Here is a 16,496-nt window from a genome sequence, read left to right as displayed (position 1 = left end):
TGGAAGATCAATGGACAACTTTATTCATCAAAATACATAAAGGTCATAAAAACAATACCCACTCAACAATACTACAATACATAATTATTTGGCAAGATGCCTTTCATTCCCCATTTTCCATGGAGCTTTCTTGAGTGTCATCATTCTCTGACTTCTCGTCATCTGAAAAAAAAAAAATATATATACATTATTAGCGAGGTACAAGATGTGACTATCAAAACATCCAGGGCTTTTGTAGCTATGTTATGGTAGAGTATATGCAGATTTTCATTGGCCGTTTGTGCCAGTGACTGATGAGATTCACTTCCCTAAAATGTTTAATTGCCCTGGGCTGTCTGGCAATGTTAAACCTTGAAAGGGATCACAATCAATGACAAATAGTAATATACTACAACCTAGTCTCGCCCGGAGTAGTTGCCAGACAATTTAATGTTCATTCATCTAACATAAGCTGCCTCCAGCATTGTTTCAGAGAATTTGTCAATACATTTAACTGCCTCCCAACTACAGACCACTTGTATCCACGCAACCCAGGACGTCTATATCCTGCTCCTTCACCCATGGAATCATCTGAGACGAGCCACCCTAGCAGCTGATGAAACTGCGTGTGTGATTTTCTTGTTTCCCTCATCAGGGTTTTAAGCTGACAGCAATTGGAGCCTTTTGCGGTGTGTTTGCTTGTCGAGGCCAGAGCGTGTGGTGCGGGTGAACACCTGGGGAATCTATCTTTTAATTCTTCCCCAAGATTTGAGGGCCACAAGCCAGACTAGAGTGTAGCATGAAATTACTGGATTTAAAACTTGGGTGAACGATGAATCCATCACAGCAGCCTGCAGCTGAACTACACCACCTACTGAGGACAACGTGCAGCTACCACAAGTACACGACACAAATGGCACACCCCTGCGGTGTTGTCACTAGCCAAAGAGATCACACCGTCATCACGTCAAGAAATGCACGGAAAAGGCCTGATTCAGCAAATAGGACCATACTTACTCTCCAGTGTCTGCTGGAGTTCCTGGATGGTAGTGAGGAGCACGTGGAACTGTTTTTTCCGCAACTCCAGCTGAGAGGGTCAAAGAAACATGAACATGACATATTGCCATACAAATACAGCATTGGTTAGGGTAATATCAAACAGAACACAAAATGGAAATCAACCTTATCTTCCACATTCTCTTTTATGTGGGACAGTTGCTGGAGTTCTTTGTCAAGTGCCTCCAACTGCCTGAGTTCAAGAAAAAAAGCAGAGCACACATTTTAAATGAACACCTGCAGAGATATACATGCTGGCTGCCTCAATGTAAAAGTATTAAGAGGAAAAAAAGATTTACTTCAGGGTTTCATGGCGATCTGGATGTTGCTGAATGACCTTTGCCAGTGCATCATACTCTGAAAATGCACAATTAACAGGGGTCACCTTTAGCGTCAAAAATAACTGTACCAGATCCTATCAAGTATTTGATACACTGCTGATTTTGCAGGTTTTTCTACTTACAAAGCACGTAGAAGTCAGTAATTTATATCATAGGTACACTTCAACTGTGAGGGACAGAATCTAAAACAAAAATCCAGAAAATCCCATTGTATGATTTTTAAATAATTAATTAGATTAATTACATAACCATTTGATCACCTACCAACCAGTAAGAATTCCAGCTCTCACAGACCTGTTAGTTTTTCTTTAAGAAGCCCTCCTGTTCTCCACTCATTACCTGTATTAACTGCACCTGATTGAACTTGTTACCTGTATAAAAGACACCTGTCCACACACTCAATCAAACAGACTCCAACCTCTCCACAATGGCCAAGACCAGAGAGCTGTGTAAGGACATCATGGATAAAATTGTAGACCTGCACAAGGCTGGGATGGGCTACAGGACAATAGGCAAGCAGCTTGGTGAGAAGACCACAACTTTTGGCGCAATTATTAGAAAATGGAAGAAGTTCAAGATGACGGTCCATCTCCCTCGGTCTGGGGCTCCATGCAAGAACTCACCTCGTGGGGCATCAATGATCATGAGGAAGGTGAGGGATCAGCCCAGAACTACAAGGTAGGTCCTGGTCAATGACCTGAAGAGAGCTGGGACCACAGTCTCAAAGAAAACCATTAGTAACACACTACGCCATCATGGATTCAAATTCTGCAGCGCATGCAAGGTCCCCCTGCTCAAGCCAGCGCATGTCCAGGCCGGTCTGAAGTTTGCCAATGACCATCTGGATGATCCAGAGGAGGAATGGGAGATGGTCATGTGGTCTGATGAGACATCAAAAGCATCTCAAGGTCCTGGAGTGGCCTAGCCAGTCTCCAGACCTGAACCCAATAGAAAATCTTTGGAGGGAGCTGAAAGTCCGTATTGCCCAGCGACAGCCCCGAAACCTGAAGGATCTGGAGAAGGTCTGTATGGAGGAGGGGGCCAAAATCCCTGCTGCAGTGTGTGCAAACCTGGTCAAGAACTACAGAAAACGTATGATCTCTGTAATTGAAAACAACGGTTTCTGTACCAAATATTAAGTTCTGCTTTTCTGATGTATTAATATGTATGTCATGCAATAGAATGCAAATTAATTACTTAATCATACAATGGGATTTTCTGGATTTTTGTTTTAGATTCCGTCACTCAGTTGAAGAGTACCTATGATAAAAATTACAGACTTCTACTGCAAAATCGGCAGTGTATCAAATACTTGTTCTCCCCACTGTAAACAGTAGCATCTGCCTTAGTAAGTATTACAAACAGAAGGAGAATGAGGTGAATTTGCCCAAGAAAGTAAGGCAGTTGTTGTATGCTAGCACTCTGCTCCAAATCAAAACCACAAATACATTACACACACCTGTCTGTGGTTCACACCAGTGCTTACATTAACCAGCGATAGTCATCTTTTGACCAATAAGAAAAAAACAAATGAAAAGCTCAATTATTGGTTGCCGGCCAGAAGAAACGGTACAGAAGAAAAACATCTATATTCGCAAAGTGATTTTGGTTAAGTGAACCCTAACTGGGCAGACAGTCAAAGACTGTGTCCTCATGGAGAGGGGATTCTCACCAAAACCTAATAAAGACAGTCTCAAGATCCCATCTTCTGGAGAAAAACTCAACCAAGCTAAAGAGCATCGCTGGCTACGTGAAGGATTTGTATCTATTATTGTGTAGGCAATAGGTGGATTTCTCCATTAAAACATTGATCTAGCAGTGGACACACACACACACACACACACACACACACACACACACACACACACACACACGTTCATGTAGTCAACCTCACCTTGACGATTCTTTCTAATTCTTTTTGCCCTCTGGATCTCCTTTTTACATTCTGATATTTTATCATGCGCTGATGTGATGTTTTGCTCTAAATACAAAAAAAAAGAGAATCAAATATGGCACGACTAAGTACACTACAGTAGAACATATGTTAAGATTGAGGAGCCAGTCTAACGTATATCGCACCTATGTCTGTGTAAATTTTCTCATAGTTTTCCATTTCCCGGAGGTTCATGTCATACACCAGCAAGGTCTTTCCCATTGAGAATTCACATTGTGCCAATGTACCTAACATCCTCTGGTATTGTGTGAATCTACAGAGAGAGAAAAATACAACTGAACTTGAGGTAGTTTACATGACAAAACAACCACACCATGTGACGACAGCAAACTCTACAAATACCAAAAGGCAATACTTTGTTGTGACTAGCTAGTACCCAGTTATCATACAAACTATCACAGTCACATCTTACCCTTCTTCCGGCGAACTAGTCGAATTACACCATTTCGTAAAGCTTTTCAAAAGAACATTGATACGCCGGTCGTCTCCAGCTCCGTCTCCGTCAATAAGAAGACGTTTCCGAATAACTTCGTCTGTAATGGAAAAGTTAACAATGAACATATTGACTAACCTCGGGATCAACAACTGAAAGCTAAACATACCTTCATGGCAGCTAGCCTGAAAAGACACTTAGACAAACTGCTAAAAAAGCATCTAGCCAAATCCGTAATGAACACATCGCTAGCACTTAGCTAACATCCAGCTAGACTGTATTACTAGCAACTGCAGTCAACACGAATACGTTTTTTTCCACAAATACGCGTAACAATTTTGACAGGATATTCACGATTAAGAAACCTTAACAAGGTAGTAAATGAGATGATTTCAAACAATCAGCAATCTTACCATCAGTTACAGCACCCATGTTTCCACTTCTCCAGCAAGATTTGTACTTTGAATACAACTTTATTGTTTAAGGGTTCTAAACAAACCGACTGGATATGTCCCGCCTCAGCGGGTCACGGATTGGTCAAATGGCGATCACCTCTGTTCGAGAGAGAAAACTGCCAATGCATGATGGGTAAATCGTAACTGCCCTAACCAGTTAATAAACCAATCGTCTTTAGTCTGAGCTCTCTCTGACTGGGAGTACTCGTTTTCAGGAATAAAGTCCAACTCGGAAATTCAGGAAAAATCCCATAGCGCGTTCAAAACAACTCGGGACTCGGAAATGTTAACTTTATATGGAAGTGATTGGATCAGTTCTTTTGATGCTGTTTATAGACTAACCCTATGCATTTGTGAGATTATTTATTATTATAATTTGTACTAATTTACTCTTCCCTCGGCACAGCCAGAAGAGGACTTTCCATCCCTCAGAATCTGGTTCCTATTTAGATTTCTTCCTATATTTCCGACCTATTATGGAGTATTTCCTTGCCACTGTGCATCAATCCTGTTGCTTCCTCTTTGGGGTATCAGGCTGGGTGTATATAATAGCACTTTGTGATAAATACATGAAAATGTTTTGAAATTCTTGTTTCCCGCAAAGATAAGATATTATTTTAGATACATACTAATTACGTCTTCCGAAAAATATTATCATGGTGCATAATGACTCTAGATTTTGTGGGAATTACAGGCATGACCTCTGACCCATACTATACACATCACATTCAGCCTTATTTTTGGATTTAGCAAAATATTGAATTTCGACTCTTAAGAATACAGCCCCTCGGAAAATATGTGGTATTGCTACCAACAGGTTGTTACCTACCTACTCACAACAAAATATGTAATGAGGTCTTAATGTGTTGCTCCTTATTTAATCAGACAGAAAAAAAACTCAGATTGATTAAAATGTTTCTTAAATATCCAGATTCTATGTAAATATAACTTTTCACCACACATATGTTTTCACTGGAACAACACAAACAGAAACAAGAAACTTTTTGTTCGTAGCTGCTTTACTAAAGACATTTTATTAATCAGTCAACATATCGGGGCATTATGCAGTTATAATGAATATACTGGAAAACAGAACTTTCAACCACTTGCAAGAAATTTTACAATATAATTGGGGCTATCCCGAATAGGGTCACAACATTGTTAACAGAAAGTTGCTCAACTTTTAGTCAAGGCTTTGACATGAACTTTGATAATATTAAGTTTTTGATAGATTAGATAATTTTGTCAGAAAAATATTCATAAGAAGAATATTCCAGCATCCATTAATGGGCTTCCAGATATATATATATATATATATATATATATATATATATATATATATATATATATATATATAGGCAACATGTTTGGAATGACCCACATAAGAAAAATCATAAAAAATAATACATTTTGTTTTTGTACAATGAATCCAATGAACACTTTTGTGTGATTGCGGTTATAGTGAAATGTTCGGGACAAAGCTGAAGAATGTTGGTCGATCTCATGGTCTGGTTTTACCTTGTCTGGGTGGGGTGAGCGGGATATTACTTTGGTCACGCTCGGTACTGAAGCGTGTTTCCAAGTCGGATGTCTCCTTTGTGGACTATCTCTGGCATGTGCGTAATGGTGAAGTGACGTCGTGTCCCAGAATGCATTCTGGTAAACAGACATGGAAGCACCTGGTAAAGACCTCCACAGACAGTGAGCATTGCATTCGTTATTTTTTCTCGATCTCCATACTTTATTATCCGCCACATTCAACAGATTTGAATTGGTCTGTCGTCACATTTGGATCCCCCACGTCCAGGACTTTGGTAAGTGCAACTACATAATGTTTGCATTTCGGCTGTTAATGACTTCTGCTGTGCTAGGCTTTTGCCAGCTTCATTGGAAGACATGGCTGTCCAGCGAACTCGCTAGCTTACTTAGGCTAGCGCAGTTAGCCACTTCTCGATTGACTACAAAAGTACAGTAGCTAGCTACATTTAGGTAAGATGGGTGCCTTGAATGGGTATCTTAAACAGCTTGTTTTTTTTATGTGTTGTACAGTCAGATACGACATTTAGTTTTTTTAAAATCTGTAACTAGTATTGTCATGTTATTGTTTCATGCGTGATACCTAGCCAACTGTCAACTTGCCCATCTGTGTCAAACTAAGTCTGACTGACTCACAAAATAGTAGTCTACAGTAGCTAATACCTACTTACCATATAGGTACTCTATCTAATTATGACGTTGCCTATTTAGCTAGCTAGCTAGCTGGTTGTATATAGGTTCATACAATAAGTACTGTAACGCGTCTGTTAACTTTCGACAGGCTATATTTGGCGTGCGCATTTCTTGTCTTACTTACAATAGCAAACCATTTCTGCTATTATTCACTGAGGTAATTCAATGTAGACATTGTAGAATACGTCAATCGTTATGAGATGTGGGGACAAATATCACGATACCATGTCATTATTTTTTTTTATTGAACATGAACAATAAAGTTGAGAATCTAGATAATATCTTAATGGAAAAGTGAAAATGCAAAAGCAAAAAAACTAAATATCAAAAAACGGAAGAGTCTAACTTCATTTCAAAACAATATCATAATTTGAAAACTGGACTCTGTTAAACCTTTCCAACAAGCCATCCTGTTTATTTATTCGATCCTTTTCGCCAACGCAAAGTTGGCTATACTACTTTTGATAACGTTTTTCTGGTCTTTGCCTTGGCGGTCTCTTTACTTTGCTAGATCGGTCACCGTTTTCCTGCAGTTTAGAGAGTCGTAGATAATGCGTCTCATTTGGTCGATTACAGTCGTTTGAGAATGATAGAGAATTATTTATTCTAACCCAATTAATCAGCAGGATGGACAGAAAATTGTGATATTTTATTTTGACATGTCAGGGGTATAATGAGCTTGCGTCGTGGTGGTACACAAATATGTAGCGCTTAAAAGCCATTATATAACTTCCTGGCTATGGTGGGAGGCCACAGTGCAGTGGTGCCCGAACTAGCTAGCAACCCATGTTTTCTGTGTACATTAGCTTGATTGGTTTGTATTTATTTGTACTTTTCCATTTTGAATGAAGAGGTCTACTGCTGGTTAGCTAGCGAACGTTACATTCACGTCAAGAAAGCCATCCAAGAACACTCCACGGTAAGTGTATTTTTGTTTTGTAATTTCACATTTCAAATGTGTATTGAATTTAACTAGATAGCATATATCTATATATTATATATTACAGACACCTACCTTAGTAAGTTATGATGCATAGGCACACCATTACAGTATTTTGGTACTTAAGTTATGGATTTACCTTAAGCATATCATCAGGCTATCAATTGTACATGGATAATAGAACACTTCGTTTTAACATGTGTAAAAAAAGAAATACAAATACATGTTTTAGTTCTCACATGGTGTGGTCTGTCTTGTTGTTCTTCCTTTTTGTGTCTGTTTAGGAGTTTAACATGTGGATAAAGAAGGGTGGTTATTGGATAACACTGGAAGATCTTCACTTAGCAAAGAGCATATGTAGGAGCTTGTCCTCATCAAGTTCTATATCTATTACAACTGATAATCCATAGGTAATTAACCAATAACTACCTATCAAGCAGTTCAAATAATTGTCATTTTCTTCTGTAGTTAATTACAGTTTTTTAATTTGCTAATATTTAGCCTTAAATAAACAATTTTAAGTTTAAAAAGCAGTGCATTTTATTAAAGGCATACTGTGTTTTATTTTACATACCTTCCTTCAGAAAATATTCTGACACTTTCACTTTGTCCACATTTTGTTTACTTATGGACTAGTATTAATAATTCAATATCAAATTATTATTTTCTTGGCATCAATCTATACACAGTACATCATAATGACAAAGCAAAAACATGCTTTTAGAAGTGTATAGCCATTTAGTCACAGTAAAAAAATAAGTAATGTACTTAAGTATTTAGACCTTTAATTCCGGATTTTGTGGAAGTGCCTTTGCTATTGATTACATCTTTGCGTCTGCTTCGGTATGCCTCTACCAGCTTTACACACCTGGATTTGGGATTTCTCAGATTCTTCCTTGCAAATCCTCTCAAGTACTGTCATATTGAATGGGGAATATCTGTGAACTGCAATCATGAGGTCTCCCCACAGATGTTCAACGGGGTTCAAATCCAGGTTTTGGCTGGGCCACTCAAGGATGTTCACATGCTTCAGTAAATTCTAGATGTGCCATTGGCAGTGATCACAGCTTTGAGTTTTCATGGATATGCCTTTTCCATCTCTGCATATCTGGATTTGGGTAGTTTCCCCCATTCTTCCTCTTAGATCACCTCCAGCACTTGACTGCTTGGATGGGACGTTCAATGGAGTTCGTCCAAGCTTTGACAGGACCACTCAAAAACCTTCAGACTTGTCCCAAAGCCACTCTGATGTTGTTTAGGCCATATACTTTTGGTTATTGTCATGCTGAAAGATCTTCACCTCAGTCTGAGGTTCTCTGCGCCTGGTATCAGTTTTTTTTGAAGGACTTGGTTGTCTTTTGATCCATTCATCCTTCCCCCAGTCCTGACCGGTATCTCAGTCCCTGCCACTGAGAAGCATCCCCATTACATGATGCTCCAACCACGTGTCACAGTAAGGGTGGTATTAGCCATGTGATGAGCGATACCTTGTTTTCACCAGATGTTGCGCATAGCGTTCAGGCAGATTCTCCGATCTCTGCAGAGAAACTTTTAGAGGTGAAAGGATTTCTAAGTCATGTCCAATAATTTGAATTTGCTAGATGTGGACTCCTTTCAAGTTCTGGAGACATCTCAGGAATCATTCAAGGACACTATGAATCTGAGCTCAATTTGGAGTGTGATGGCAAAGCGTCTGAATGCTTATGCACATGAAATATTTCCGTTTTTAATTTAAAATACATAAAAAAATATTTCTTACTGTATTATGTTTAAATTGATGGCAAAAAATATGAACAATTATTTATAAATTATGTCCATAATTTTTCTTTTGTTGAAGAAATGTGTGTCTATTTATGGACCAGGTGCTTTGAATCTTAAATGCCTTTATGCAAGCAAAAAGGAATGCATTGGCCAAATCACAGAAGTGTCACAAGTATTTATTTTTTTAGTGCAAAGCCATTGTTTGACATTAAAGGGGTTTTGGAATACAAAATATTCCTAACAATTGATCAGTCGACTAAATGTAGTTAGCCCTAATTAAAATTAAAAAATAAAGCTTTTGTTTGCATACCGGTAAATGTTTTTTCCACGTGCGATATTTGTAAGCTACCAAAGTAATTTTCATCTAAGTTATTTTGTTTCAACCATTAGGAAAATAAACCAAGAGATGTGAGTTGTTCTGCTGGTCAACCCCATTGCTTTGTTGAGAACCCCAGCAGCTGCTCCAGGAGACCACAGCCTCCTGTCTTTCAGATGCTGCTGACCTAGCTGTCAATCATCCCAAAGGTAAGGATGCCCTACCATATGACCTGCCCCTCCGCTGTCTTCGTTACTTTGAAGCCCATGAGGAGGATACATTGTGTTACTGCATCATTTAACTTAGGGCTAAAGGGTAAACCTGTGTTCTGATTGTCCACTCTTCTTACAAAGTGTGTACTGTCCAGTATTTTACAATGTTGGAAACTCCTTCTGTAGTCAGTGACTACCATTCCCAACCAATGCTTGTTCATCTGTGGTTTGGGAGAATTGGAACGCAGATAGTTTCATTGGCACTTGACCGTCGTAGTGCGTTAGACTGACCTGTTCTGTATTAGCTGTGACATTAGTGTTTAGTCTAGTTTCCTCAATATTGGACAGGGGTTGACTGCCTACTAATAGTCATCTTCAGTGCTATGACCAGATAGCACTGATCTTCTCCAGGAGTGTCAAACCGGTTCCATGGTGTGTCTGCAGGTTTTTGGGTTTTCCTTTAAATTGGTTCCCAGTTCAGACCTAAACAACCAGGTGAGGGTAGAAACGAACCAATAAGTGACCTAATTGATCAATCAAGTACAAGGTGAGATTGAAAACCTGCAGTCACTTGGCCCTCCACGGAACAGGTTTGACACCTGTGATCTACTCAGTAATAAAGATATGACAAGAATTGATACTTCCAATTCTAATTCAGTACCTAATGAAAACAAATGGTTCTGATATCCATTTTTCACATGTTCCTAAGTATTGACTGTACCGCTGAATAATTGCAGATGCCACAAAACGATGTCAAAGCTTTGCAAGGACAGAAAGTCACCATAATATGTATCTGTGTTCAAGTAGTTAACATTTCACTCCCTTCAGTCTCAAAAAGCTGCTGACGAGTTGCCTCCCACTAATCGTCAATGTTCACGTCTTTAACTTAGCTTATCATGCTTACGTCTAACAGCGAGCTTATGTTTTATGGCAATCTGTCTGTGTTAGCAAAAAAAGGGGCGCGCTTAACATTATAGTTTACTTATTTAACCACAATTAAATCTTTTTTCTTCTCATTGCTCCCTCCCAGCTCTGCTTTTCCCTGTTAATACGGAAAAACCGAATGTATGGATGTGCAATGGAGACAAATGCAGTACAAATGGCAACACTAAATTTGCAATAAGGCAAATAGAGGAGGGCAGAACATTTACAAATATTAAGTATAGTGTATGTTACAAGGGGTATAATACTTGAGCTGGTACAAATGGCAATACTAAGTGACATTCTAGATGTGCAATCGAAGCAAATTGAAGGAGTAAGGTAGCATGTGCATCTGGGATGCAGAGATAGCAGCAATGATGTCCCTGAGGTAGACATGCGTATGTAACAACTGTAAAAGTAAGTGCGATGGCAATTCTTTATGTGCAAAGAGGCAAAACTGAATGTGCAAGGTGCATGTGCAACTGAAATGCAGGGATAGCAGTGGCGCGTACATGTAACAACTTCCATGATCATACTTGGCAAGGCAGTGTCGGGGTGGGTTATAGGGGTATGGTTAGTGCAACGTAGTACAAAGGGAGTAGTGCACCAAGGTCCCTGACAGGTGGGGGGTGTGGGATGGTTAATGATGGTCACAGAGTTCAGCAGGGTTACAGTAAATGGAATGAAACTGTTCCTGAGCCTGCTGGTGCGGGGACGAAGAGACCTGTACCACCTGACTGATGGTAGGAGGGCAAACAGTTTGTGGGATGATGTGAACCATTGAACAATTGAGTTGATTATCTTTCTACCGGAAGTAAATTCAGTTGACATAAATGCAACAATTTTGGACGTTTGTCTCTGATCCATTTTATACACGCATGTAGAATATTTTTTATCTCATGAATTCCTACATCCCTACTCAGTAAGATCATTGGTGTACATTTTGTAAGTTTGTACAATAAAAAAGTAGGTTGTTTGTGACTAGTGCAATTACCTTGTACATTTATAGGCTGTTTTTAGTTTCCACACATGCTAACCATTTATTATTTGCTTAATTTTTCAAAGGGGATACCAGCTGATGAACGGTCTCCAAAGTTGAGAGAAACTGAAGAGGAATATGACTTTTTTACTCATTGTAGCTATACTGATGACCATGAGGGTCAACTTATCCATTGTTGCTAAACTTTGTTCAGTCCCATTTTCTGGCAGTTTTACTAGAAATGTAAGTGTAGCAGATGTTAAAACAACTGCTTCAAAGGCGTTTTCCACTTGCTCTTAATGTGAAGAAAATAAATGTTTGAAGGTTCTCTTCCTAACTGAAAATCAATCCAGTAAATGTGGAAGTGTGTTAGGTTGGAGTGTGACCTTGTAAACATTGTGTCATAGACTCTTTCCATACACCTTGAAAAACCAGATCATTTTGGTTAAAATATTATTAATTCTGTGGCAATTAAGTTTAAGCCCCCAAAACAACACAGGTGAACACTTGGTTCGCATATCAATGGGAATACTCTGCTGTTGAAATAAGGTAAATAAATATTCCCATTATGTTACTGTATAGTTGTTTAGAAGTTTCAGGTAAGCTGACAACAAGAAATATTAAATAAGTGTCAAAGCAATTTTAGTCATTGTTTTTCCATCGCAGATCTGAGTAAAATTAATTACTGAAAAATAATAAATAATTATAAAAACAATCTTGCTATTCAATGCGGTTAGTGCAATCAAACATAAAGGCACGTGGCAGTTTCTTGCTCGGAATACTGGCCTGTTCACAGCCTTAAGCTTCACAGCTGCCCTGTGCCAAGTGACAAGGTTACCACCTTTGCTTCTCTGAGACTCATTTTCCAGTGTGCGTCAAAGGTGCGTAGTATTTTGGAAGACACAACTTTACCGCATTAAGGAGCAGCAACCAGACAATTCTGGAAGTGTTGTAACATATCATTGTATTGTTTTCAATTAAAAAAAAAACATTTGGAACATTTTAGTTTGGGTGTTTTGTATGTCAAAATTAACATACAAATTAAAACACAAAACAATCTTGTACATTAGGGGTATTGAGATGTTGTGATTTTGGTGGAACATTTAACATTTAAATTCATTAGCTACTCATCTTTTTTGTGGACAGGCAGTTCCAGAGCTTGAGTAAGGGATGCTGGGTCTGCCATACAGTGAAAGGTACACAAGACTGATATGCCCACATCATAGCATACAGTTATGCACATACCCTGGCAGAAACTGTGAAATGATGGCATTGTTGTTGAAAGTATGACTGATCATGCAAAAAAGCTGACTTCTGTTTAAGGATAGTGATCATATGAAGCCATTTATTATCACATAGTTGTTTGGCTCCTTTTTAAATCATAATGATAACAGAAATCACCCAAATGGCCCTGAGCAAAAGTTTACATACCCTTGAATGTTTGGCCTTGTAAAGACACACATGTGAAAATGGCAATTAAAGGTTAATTTCCCACCTTTGTGGCTTTTTAAATTGCAATTAGTATATGTATATAATTATTCAATGAGTTTGTTAACTCTCAAGTGGATGCACTCAGCAGGCTAGATACTGAGCCATGGGGAGCAGAAAATAACTGTCAAAAGACATGCGTAACAAGGTAATGGAACTTTATTAAGATGGAAAAGGATATGAAAACATATCCAAAGCCTTGCAAATGCCAGTCAGTACTGTTAAATCATTTGTTAAGAAGTTGAAAATTGGGGGATCTCTTGATACAAAGCCAAGGTCAGGTAGACCAAGAAAGATTTCAACTAAAACTGCCTGAAGAATTGTTGGGGATACAAAGAAAAACCCACAGGTAACCTCAGGAGAAATACAAAGCTTCTCTGGAAAAGGACGGTTCGGTTGTTTCAAGGATGATAATACGACAATACTTGAACAAAAATGAGCTGCATGGTCGAGTTGCCAGAAAGAAGCCTTTACTGCGCCAATGCCCAACAAAATCCTGGTTACAATATGCCCAACAACACCTTGACACGGATCACAGCTTCGGGCACCCTGTAATTAGGTGTGACGAGAACAAAATAGAGATTTGTGGTCACAACCATAAGCGCTATGTTTGGAGAGGGGTTAACAAGACCTATAGGGAACAGAATAACATCCCCACTGTTGGTGGTGGCTCACTGATGTTTTGGGGCTGTTTGAGCTCTAAATTCGCAGGGTATCTTGTAAACATGTATATCAAGATGAATGCAGCATGTTATCAGAAAATACTGGCAAACAATTTGCATTCTTCTGCATGAGAGCTCTTGGACGCCCTTGGACTTTCCAGCAAGATAATGACCCTAAGCACAAGGCCAAGTTGACCCTCCAGTGGTTACAGCAGAAAAAGGAGAAGATTCTGGAGTGGCCATCACTGTCTCCTGACCTTAATATCATCGAGCCACTCAAGACTTTGTTCATGCAAGACTTTGCCTGAATTTCTTTTCTTTGTTGCCATGTTTTGTTTTCTGATTGTGCTATTCTGTTATGACCTGCAGTTGAATATGAATCCCATAAGAAATAAGACATGTTTTGCCTGCTCACTCATGTTTTCTTTACAAATGGTACATATATATTAATTTTCCAAGGGTATGCAAACTTTTGAGCCAGTGAACTTTTTTAATATCCAGAATCAGATAAATCCAGCTGAACTGTTTTTTTTTTATTGTTCAATAAAGGTACGTGATACCACAGTGTTAAGAGCGCCGTTTCCAACTTTCCTGTGATTTTTATCAGCCTACATCATCAGAATCATTTGATTGGTGTAATCCAATCAGACAATTTCCCCCCAAAGTCCCCAGGTTGGAAAGTCAGAGGTTTAGGTTTCAAACTTGGTGTTTAGAGTATATATTTAGTGTACATGATGATTGTAGGTTAATCAGTCGGTTTTTCATCCTCTCAAACATGCACTTTGACTGCAATGATTACAGTGTTACGTACAACTCATCAATTCAGTAGACAAAATGTGATACTCACCTTTTGCTTTGTACTGTCGTCATGTGTTTAGAGAAGACGTAAAATGCTTTTGGTAATATATCACTTCAATTAGCTAAATTACCACACAACTTGCAATCGGGAAAGAAATGGCAGTGCAAAAGCACTAACTGACAGCAAGAATGTATGCGAATGGATTCAGTAGGTTTGGTTGTTGGAAAGGTTGATAATGTCTTCTTGCGTTTCAATTAGTTTGATACTATGTTAATGTCAACAGTTGAGTTAGTTTAATTTTCCAGCTTGGCGGGTGGGTTGTGTACATTTTATATTTAGACTTGCAACAAGGGGTCTGTAAAATCGATATTTTTCTAAATGTGTATTTATGTCAGCTTCGTAGTAAATAAATGTTGACCAATGAAATAAAAAATTATGGATTGCAGGTATTTTATTTTTAAAACCCCTGTAACCATTCAGGTTCATATAGAGTCCTTTTTATCACCCCTGTAACTAAAATCGTGTATGTAATCACTAATTGACTAATATATCAATGTCACCCTGGATAAGCATCAACTAAATTACAGAAATGTAAGCACCCCAGAGACCCAAACCGTTTAAACTGGTTTTAAAAGGACAAGAATTCTACTGTCGTTTTTCCCCATAATCTTTGAAAGGGCTTATTGGGCTGCAAACTGCAGGGATCTGGAGTGGTTAACCAGGGGTAGTCTTATTGAATTGGATTATTCTGCTGTGCCAAGGAGCTCCATAAGTAGCACATGTGCTAGCATGAAAGCTGCCTAGCACTGAGCTACAGCCAGATCCACAGGAGCATGGGACACAAAACCTTGTAATTCCCTAAACACATATTATGACCTCAAGACAAGGAAACAATGAACATGATACCAACTGTCTCCTCCATTTCTTTCTCATATCCAGATTTCTTCCACATCCACTACCAACGATAACCCAAACCAATGAGGTTCTACTGATCCAGTTAAGATTGAGTTCCCTTTTCCACATTTGACAAGGTATGGGTTCCGTGAACCAGTCCTGAGACTGACTCCATTGTCCTGCAACATATCTATGATCAGACTGCTCTCAGGAATGCAGTTCTTCAGCAGCTATTACATGCAGTATACAAATGAGATATTGAAACAGAAGTTATACTCTAATAAGAAAATCGTTATTGAAGGTTTTTTTTGGCTTTCAGTGGGAGAAGCCTTTTGAGTTTCAGGTGTTTCTCTTTTGGTTTTACAAGAAACCAGAAAGGTTCTACCTGGAACCAAAATACTTATCCAAAGGGTTCTCCCACAGACAGAAAATAATTCTTTTTGTTTCTTTATTAGTGTACATTGCCCAAGCTTGGACATAAAACCTGTTGAGCTGTATTTGCAATGTATAAGCCTTTACTTAAATGTGTAATATACCCAAAACCTAAGATTTTTACAAACGCATTGAATTAATACATACCCTATATGGCCATAAGTATGTGGACACCATCACACCTGTATGAACTTGTTGGACATCCCATTCCAAAACCATGGACATTAATTCATATGGATTTGAATTAATGTCCACCCCTTTGCAGCTATAACAGCCGCCACTCTTCTGGGAATTCTTTCCGCTAGATTTTGGAGTATCTTTGTGGGAGTTTGTGCCCATTCAGCCAAAAGAGCATTTGTGAGGTCAGGCACTGATCTTGGACGAGCCAGCACTGATGTTAATCCCAAGAATGTTCAATGGCGTTGAGGTCGGGGCTCTCTGCATGCCTCTTGAGTTCTTCTACACCACCCTTGTCAAAACATGTCTTTATGGATCCCACTTTGTGCACAGGGGCACAGTCATACTGGAACAGGAAAGGACCTTCCCCAAACTGTTGCCACAAAGTTGAAAGCTCCCAATTGTCTAAAATGTCTTTGTATCCTGTAGCATTAAGATGACCATTCCCTAGAACTAAGAGGTTTAGCC

General features: G+C 38.9%; 2 protein-coding genes across 10 annotated transcripts in view; one reads left to right on the top strand and one right to left on the bottom strand.

Annotated features, from left to right (window-relative positions):
- Positions 1-2: 2 nt before the first annotated feature.
- thoc7 (THO complex 7) lies at positions 3-4,285 on the bottom strand. Its single transcript, XM_010881668.5, has 8 exons — positions 4,177-4,285; positions 3,743-3,863; positions 3,456-3,583; positions 3,271-3,357; positions 1,335-1,392; positions 1,162-1,228; positions 997-1,066; positions 3-162 (listed from the first exon to the last, which is right to left on the bottom strand). The coding sequence occupies exons 1-8, from the start codon at positions 4,193-4,195 to the stop codon at positions 104-106; spliced, it is 609 nt and encodes a 202-aa protein (XP_010879970.1). The 5' UTR covers positions 4,196-4,285; the 3' UTR covers positions 3-103.
- A 1,456-nt stretch (positions 4,286-5,741) lies between these two features.
- Positions 5,742-16,496, top strand: part of LOC105017276 (ataxin-7) — a 40,236-nt gene continuing 29,481 nt past the window's right edge. Inside the window, exons 1-7 of one of the 9 annotated variants that reach the window (XM_013138316.3) lie at positions 5,744-6,032; positions 7,299-7,366; positions 7,672-7,797; positions 9,539-9,673; positions 11,663-11,819; positions 12,723-12,772; positions 15,465-15,556. The gene's annotated coding sequence lies outside the window, so the exon portion shown is untranslated. The other 8 variants (XM_020055591.2, XM_020055592.2, XM_013138317.3 and 5 more) reach the window with 8 other exon arrangements.

Source organism: Esox lucius, chromosome 17, assembly GCF_011004845.1.
Source record: "Esox lucius isolate fEsoLuc1 chromosome 17, fEsoLuc1.pri, whole genome shotgun sequence".
In the NCBI taxonomy this organism is placed as follows: Eukaryota; Metazoa; Chordata; class Actinopteri; order Esociformes; family Esocidae; genus Esox; species Esox lucius.
Note: the sequence above shows the minus strand (reverse complement) of the source record. Positions and strands in the feature narration are given on the sequence as shown.

Bases quoted from the DNA above. Each gene is read 5' to 3' on its own strand.
- thoc7 (XM_010881668.5), bottom strand. The intron at 3,358-3,455 runs GTGCGATATACG...TTTTGTATTTAG, and splicing joins GAAAATTTACACAGACATAG to AGCAAAACATCACATCAGCG. The intron at 1,067-1,161 runs GTTGATTTCCAT...TGACCCTCTCAG, and splicing joins AAGAGAATGTGGAAGATAAG to CTGGAGTTGCGGAAAAAACA.